An 8064-nucleotide genomic window follows, 5' to 3' on the forward strand; every position below is an offset into this window, starting at 1 on the left:
AAAAACAGGCAGGGAGAGAAGGCACATGGGACTGAGCACATCGTCTCAACACAGAAGAAACATTGCCTGGGCTATGGGCAGATATGTAGGGAGGAGGGTTTGAGGCCCCTGGTCCTGGGGCGCTAGACCCCTCTTAATTCGCTCCTTACAATTTTATTTTTCTTTTTCTCCCTCCTCCTTCAGCAAGGGGACTGTGTGATCAGCAAAGTCCTGACCTTCGACCTCACCAAGTACCCAGATGCCAACCCCAACCCCAATGAGCAGTAGCAGTAGTTCTACCCTCCTGCCCTTTCTGGATTCATAAACTTCCCCTCTACCAATCTGGATATTTGGCACCCAACCTTCCCCTCCCTCCTGGTCCTGTTTGGTGTAGTCATGGGATTTAGGCACTGCTATCAAGCACGAAGAGGAACAGAGGTGATGTTAGGTCTGGAGCAAAAATTCCTGAGCTACAGGGAGCATCCTGGCCTCTGGAAGGAGGTGCTAAGCTGAGCTGAACTGAGCTGAACAGGGCCATCTGTCCATACCACCCCCTCCCAGACCACCCCACCCATCACCCATTAATCATGGGTCCCTTGGGTCCCTGGCCCGCTGAGTGTGTGGGTATGTGTGTGTGTTTATGTATGTTTGTGTGCATGTGGGTGTGTTTGCAAAATAATAAAAGATATTGGAGACCTGTTTTAGAAAGAGCCTAGGCTGAATTTGATTCCAAGAGACCTTAGGATGACAGCAGCCCAGAGCTGGGCAAAGGTACTTGGTACCTCATAGGAGTCTTAGGCAGTCACTGGAAACTGCCCTCATTCACTTATTCATATGTTCATATATTCATCAGACACATACTGAACACCCTCTATTTGTCAGGCTCTATGCTTAGATACTAAGTTTAAATTTGACATGATCTCTGTCCTGGTAAGGAGATGTAGTGGATTCATGAATTACAGTGGTTAGCCAAATGTTATAAGTACTTTGAATTTGAGAAGAGGATGATCACCTCTAGGTTTCCTGGAGAAGATCATGTTTGAGCTGGACCTTGACAAATTGGTAGGATTTGGTCAGGCACTAGAAGCAGAACATGAGCTCTAGGGTAGACAGTTATGGGTTCTGGTCCCATGTCTTATCACTTACTAGTTGTTTGACCTTTCTGTGCCTCAGTTCCCTCATCTGTAAAATGGGGCTAATAATATTACCTACCTCATAGGATTTAATGATGTCAAGCTCCTCACTGGAGGCATTATCCATGTGGAGCCAACTAGGTGCCGACCCTTCAGAATACAAGCCTTCTCATGCCTGGACCCCTTGAGGGCTTCTGATCCTGGCTTTTAGGGACAGAAGGAACCTCCAAATCTGGGAGGTGTTCTGGTTAATGAGAAAGTTCCAGGGAGATGACAGGGTTTACCTAGTAAGTTGAGGTCCTAAGAAAGCCTGTAGCTTCAACCATGTATAACTGGGTGCTTGTGCCCCAATTTGGGTTGTGAGGAACTGGGAGGAGAGGTAGCCTGGGCCTAATATGTGATGATCCTGTTGGGACCTAACCTCATTAGCTATAAGGACTGCAGAGGCAGCAAAACCTGGTGCAATGAGTTCAGCTGTCTTCACTCATTCACATACATCATCATACTTTTCTTATCCTGATCATGTCTTGCTTTTTTGTTTTTTAAAAATTAAATCATCTGGGGGTGTAGTTTAGTGGTAGAGTACATGCTTAGCATGTGCAGGGCCCTGGGTTTAAGTCCCAGCTGCCCCCCCACCAGAGTTCTAACTACATAAGTAATGCATGAATCCATTCTCTTAAAGAAATTAGATTGTTGCAGATAAAAGTAGCCTCATTCAACTATAACTATTCCCCTTCCTATTCTTTCCCCTCATAACTGCTGTTATGTTTTTTATGCTTCCATCTAGACTTTGTTTTAATATTTTTACATACATATATGAATTCACTGAAAATATTGTGTCTAATGCAAATGGTATATTGAATTGTTCTCCAATTTCTTTGCTTAACAATGTTTTTGAAATCTGCGCATGTTGCTAAGTGTAGCTCAATTCATCCTCTATAATTGCTGTGTAGATTGCCATCATATGACTCTACCACATTTTATTTACCCATTTCTCTTATGATGGACATTAAGACTGTTCAAATTTTGCTATTACAAAATACTACATAGGAGCATCCCTGTATCTGTGTGAATGTGTGTCTGTGTGTCTGAAAGTTTACCTGGGTTGATTCCTAGAAGTGGAATTGCAGAGTCATAGGATATTTATATATTTGTGTCTGATAGATATTTCCAAATTGCCCTCCTATACTATTTACTAAGTATTTTTCCTGAGGTGATCTAAAGTCTAACATTGTCATCTACATCAGTTTCATTCTAAGTAGTGATATCCATGAAGTCACTGGTTTGATGTGCTAATTATGTATTTTTCTAATACGTATTAAAAGGCATGACTATCTAAACAAAAAAAATTGTCTGTGTTCAACCAAAGAAGTCACATACCACCAGTGGTACACGTGCCATAATTTGGCTAATGCTGGCACAGTTCGGGGGTCAGACCTGGTTCAAATCCTAGCCGTAGAAACTTGGGCAAGTTAGATCCTCACTGAGCCTCAGTTTCCTCATTTTATAAAAGGAGATAAATAGGATGGGGCTGGGATAGTTTAGAGGTAGAGCTCTTGCTTAGCATGTACAAGGCCCAGGGTTTGATCCGCAGCCCTGACCAAAAAGTAAAAGGAGATAAATAAACACCTACATTGCAGCAGTGAAGGGAGATTATGTAAAATATATTTGAAGCAATTTAGCTGGCATATCTAGATCACCACAACTTTTTAAAGGTAGTGATTACTATTCTCCCTGCTTTGCAGATGAGAAGACTGAGACCCTAAAAGGGTCTGTGCTTCCGTCACTTACCAGATAACAGTGTGAGCTTGAACCCAGGTCTTCCAATTCATTCTAGTGCTTTTTCCACTATAAAGGTAGTTATCAACCTTGGCTGTACTTATTTGTGAAGCTTTTCCTTTTCCCTTTTTAAATCAAAGCAATATATACACAGGTGAAAATAGTACAGAAGGGCTTTAATGAAAAGCGGCAGCTCCCTGCTGCACCCCCACATCCAAAGGATTGTGGAGCTCTTTAAAAATAAATTGCTCTGGTCCCGCCTCTGGAAATCTGATTCAGTAGGTGTGGAAAATAACCTGGATAACTAGCCCCTACCTCGCAGGATAGAAAGGGCTAAGGCCCTGTCACACATGTGCTACAAAGGAGCTTCAAAGACTTATGTCCAAAGGGGGGGGGGTGAGGTTCCAGTGGTTTAGTTACAGAGCCTAGAGTTCCACTTGGATCTTAGTGCTTGCCTGCTGCTCCTCCCTCTTGTCCCCAGCACCTCCTGTCACTGCAAGGCAGCACAAGTCAGTGAAGACTGTGGTCAGAGGAGGGTGGACACCATGGTGTTTTTCTAAGAGCAAGCTGGTTCCAAGTAGAATCCCTAGGGCTTGTTGGAGGAACTAAGTTGACTCCCTTATACCCTGGATACACTTGCCTTGGTTTAAGGAGTTACGAGTACTCCACAATAGTATCTTCCTTTAATTATGTGCTTCACTCTAGGAATCAGTATGGTGCACCAGAAACACAAAAAGATGAGTCAAATCATTTTTCTGCCTTTGAGGAGTTGACTGTCTAGTTGAGGGACAGGGGAATTCATAAGATGGTCCTTAACCATTGATGATCAGTTCTCTTAATAGAAGTACAGGAGGGGCATCTAGCTTAGGTAGATTCAGGGAAGGCATCCTCTAGTTAGGTGGTGACACCTGAATGAGACTTGAGTGACTGACTGGTAGGAATTAAAAGGAAGTAAAAGGGAATCCCAGGTAGTGGAAACAGTATGTATGCACAAAGTCCTGAAGGCAAGAAACAGCAAAGCAATTCAGGAATACTGAAGAATAAAGATCCCTGGGGTAATGAAAGCTGGAGTTCGGTGGGTCAGTGTGGTTTCCAAACTGTACACAGGAAACCCATGGACCATTCTGGGTCCCAACCTCTAAACAGTTTCACCAAACTTAATTTTCTTAAATGCTCTTAAAGTCTTATGACTAGTATGCTGCAGACTGGGGCCCATAGTTTGAAGGTAGTAGGGAAACCATGAAACTTTTTAATCAGAGGGCACTCTAGATATGAATTACCTTGTTTCTGGCTAGCCAGCTGGGGTGAAAATGGATTAGATATTCATGCTGGATGCACCTGTGCATGTAAGTTTCCCTGTTATTCAACTTCTTGCACTCTATTATATTTCCTTATTTTCCTTATTATGCACCACAAGGATGGGTCTGGGGATATTTGCTCGCCAGTACATCCCTTGCAGAAAGCAACAGTGCCTGACAAAATAGGCACCTAATAAAATATTTGAATGAATGAATGAATGAATGCATTTGTGAGAAAAGAATGAAGACAGGGTGATTAGTTATGAGAGACCAAGAAGCCTGCTATAGGGCAAGGGCAATAGGAATGGATTGGAAGTGATAAGGTGTGAGCTGTTCAGATGGTGAACTGGACTTGATGACTGATTATTGGATGTGGAGGGTGACTGAGAGGATAGAATGAGTACCCACGAATAGCCAAGATTTCCTGCCCTATCCCAGTTGTCTCCTCATCCATCTCTGAATCAGAATCTCCTTCCAGCCTCCTCAGCACCTGGAGCACCTTCCTCAAGTCAGTTCAACATTCTGTGTGCTTTGTGGTCTCTCTCTTCTCCCACCCCAGCCATTGATTCATTCATTCAGTTCAATAAATCTTGGCTAAGCACCTCCTATGTACAGTGAGGCTCTTTCAAGCCAGGACTCTGACTCCCTCTTTCCTACCTCAAGAGATGTTTTTGAGGGCTTTCCCAGGTAAGACTCATTCCTTATCCAATAACATAGTGAGATGCCCAAAATGTTGACCTGTAAGGGAACTGAGAGGCTGCCCAAACCCTTCCTGAGGCCCTCAGAGGGGAATTAGCTTCCTAAGGTTCCACTGCTAGAAAGAGTTGGAGCCAGAACTGGAACCCAAGTTCCCTTTGCACATCACCTCTAGAGCCTCGGTCTTGGTCTGTCCCATTGCAGATCAGGACAGGCAGAGGTGGTCAGGGAGAATGTGGGACTTAGGTTGAGCCATGAATGTCAGTGTACTGTATAGGCTGAACAAGATGCTTGCCAATTACACTGCCCCCTTTTGGAAACCCTCAGTAAACCTGCCATGCCCTCAGTCCTTTATAAGAGGTTTCTTTAGCATAAGTTGCCATGCTCTGTACCATGTGACCTCACAGACCTGGCCATAGATGGCTAGATTTGGATAGTACCTGACTAAAGACGGCCAATCTCTAGGCTAGCCAGAAGCCTATTAGGTGGATTTGGTGTAAGGATTCCGCCTCATAGAGGTGGTGTGTTTCTAATGGCAAATGCATGAAACAATCAGATCTTCAAGGGAGCCTAAATATGAGGTGTTCAGAAGAAGTGGACAATTAGAATTTAATGAGGCAGAAGTGGTGGTAGATGAGGGGTAGCCAGAAACTAAATAGCAAAAGCAAAGAGAAAGCTTTGAAAGTCATAAGTTATGAGATATTTGCATTATGAGATCATGGAGCCACAAGTTAACTGAAGCCATGAAGCAGCAAGGCAACAATGGGCCAAAAGGATGTAGAAGCCATGAAACAATAGGAGCCTTGAGGAACAGAATACATAAGCCAAAACTGATCATGTGAGATCCATGAAGCAGCAGAAGGCTTGAAGAGACAAGATGCATGAGGCATCAGAAGCAATGAGACTGCAAGAGCAATGAAGTAGCTGGAATCACGTGGCAGCAAGGCAACAGGAATGGAAGAGGCAGCAGGAATTAGAATGCAGGCAGAAGCTACAGCAGAGAAGCCATGGATTAATAGGAACTGAAGCCCCAAGAGCCTTGAAGCTGCAGGAGCTGGGAGGCAGCAGAAGCCATGGGCTAGCAATGAGGGAAAGAAGTTAGTCAGTAGCAGTAGGAGGAGTATAAATACAGCCAGAAAGTAGTTGAGTCACCATTTTGGGAAGCACTAGAGAAGGTAGCAACAGATGCCTGCAGCTGAGGGGGTGACGAGATAAGCCAGGCTCTAGAGCTGCTTTGGATCATGAACCATTTTCAAGTTTCTGTTCTTCAGCAAGGCTGCCTGTCTAACTGTTCTTGTCTTCCTTATTTCCCTGTGAATGCTTTAATAAATCCCAATCACTAACTTGAGTGTGTCTTTGTTTCTTACAATCTAAAAGAGGTTAACACTGTGGTGTGCAGTTCAGATGGGTGGAGAGCAGGGCTAAAATTTTTCTGGTGGGTTTGAAGCAAGATGTGAAGGTAGGAATTCATTCTCATGCCCTTACTGGCACATGCATTTTTCATTCACTTATTGGCTAATTTTTCTCATGCATCTACTTATCATTTGTTCATTCATTATTTATGCACTAACTCATACCTTGTTCACTTGTGTATTCATGCATCATGATATATGAGCATTTATTCATTCATTTGTTCTTTGCTGTATTCACTCACATCATTTTTCCATCCATTTATTCTACAAATATATTTTGAATTCCTGCTGCATGCCAGGCCCTGTACTAGGTTCTTGGGAATTACCCTTCTGGGAATTTTCAGTTTAATTGGGGACTCATAAATAATCAGGTAAGTGCACTAAGTGTGGTAGGTGATAAAACAGAAGTCTGGTTGAGGCAAAGTGAGCATATAGGAAATATTGGATGGTTCTTCCTGGAGTGGGGCAGGTTGGAGGAATTAGGAAAGCTTTTATAGAGGAAGGGGTACTGGAACTAAGTCTTAAAAGAAAAATTGGGTGTTTACCATGTGGGAAAAGGAAAGAATAATCCAAGCAGAAGAGTTGCCTAAGCAAAGTAGTATGGATAGATTTAGAGTATTACCCATTGCAGTGGAAGAAGTGCTGGAAGTCAGGTAATGAAGTTTATCTTTGATCCCATGAACAATGGGAAGCTGTAGTAGGGTTTGTAGCAGGGGAATGACAGATTAGTATTAGAAATCTCAGACTGGTAGTGAAAAGATTGGGGGCATGAAATATTGACCTAAATAATGTATATAATCGTAGATTTATAATATATGCAAAGTGTATGTAAATGTCATTTATAATTGGAGGCATGAATGAGTACTTATGGAAGCCCTTGAGGAGGGAGAGGTGTTCTATGAGGGGACTCTAAAAACATTTAGGAAGAGGCGGAATTGTTCAGTTAAGCTTTAAAGAATAGGGAGGATCCCAACTGGTGGAGATCTGGAAAGACTTTCCAGGCCTGTGAGATGAGATGTAAGGAGATGAGAGTAGATATGCCATGTTTGGGCTAACATTCCAGTTTGGAGCAGGGGCTGCTTTTAAGGGAGAGGCAGAAGAGAAACTGCGGGGTTTCCCAAACTATATTATATTCTGCTGCAATAGTTCTGGAATGACAAGGAAATTTGGTGGGGAGGGGAGTCATGGATAAGAGTGTTGCTTTGATTTTTGGATGATTTTTGTTTTGTTTTTTGCTTTTTAAAACTATTTTTTTCCTTAAAGTTCATTTTATTTAAAAAATATTATTTTAAAATAGAAGTAATACATGCATGTTATAGTAAAATCAAATCACAAAAATCATATGGAAGGACTTATAAAAAGCAAGAGTTTGCACTGCCCCACACATTCCCACTCCCACTCTTAACTTTCAGCACCCACTTTCAGTTATTTCTTCCCATTGTTATCTTCATATCTAAATAATATGTGGGCATTTTTAAAATTATCAGCTTTAGACATTACATACTGATATCCTCTGTGACAGATAAGAATTTAGATCATTTATACCAAATTCAACTCTCTTTCTGCTTCTAATATAGTTAAGTTTAATAGTTAACTTTTGGAATTTATTTAATACCTTTGTATTTTGTTCCATGAACTAGGGACAATATTTCTTGTTTAGTTCTTTGCTAGATGAGAAAATAGACTTTTCTTTTAGCCCTCATTCCCACTGTTAACCTCCCAACTTCTGTCATCTAGCTTTTTATATTGTCAAAGCTGACAACATTG

General features: G+C 42.1%; 1 protein-coding gene across 1 annotated transcript in view; it reads left to right on the plus strand.

The window, feature by feature from the left end:
* The window catches only part of Smc1a (structural maintenance of chromosomes 1A), a 44729-nt gene extending 38501 nt beyond the window's left edge, over window positions 1-6228 (plus strand). Inside the window, exon 25 of the mRNA XM_026407433.2 lies at window positions 184-6228. Coding sequence (XP_026263218.2) covers window positions 184-267 — 84 coding nt within the window. The 3' untranslated portion in view covers window positions 268-6228. The remainder of the gene's footprint in view (window positions 1-183) is intronic.
* The last annotated feature ends 1836 nt before the right edge of the window (window positions 6229-8064 follow it).

The sequence above is a fragment of the Urocitellus parryii genome, chromosome X (genome assembly GCF_045843805.1).
Source record: "Urocitellus parryii isolate mUroPar1 chromosome X, mUroPar1.hap1, whole genome shotgun sequence".
NCBI lineage: Eukaryota > Metazoa > Chordata > Mammalia > Rodentia > Sciuridae > Urocitellus > Urocitellus parryii.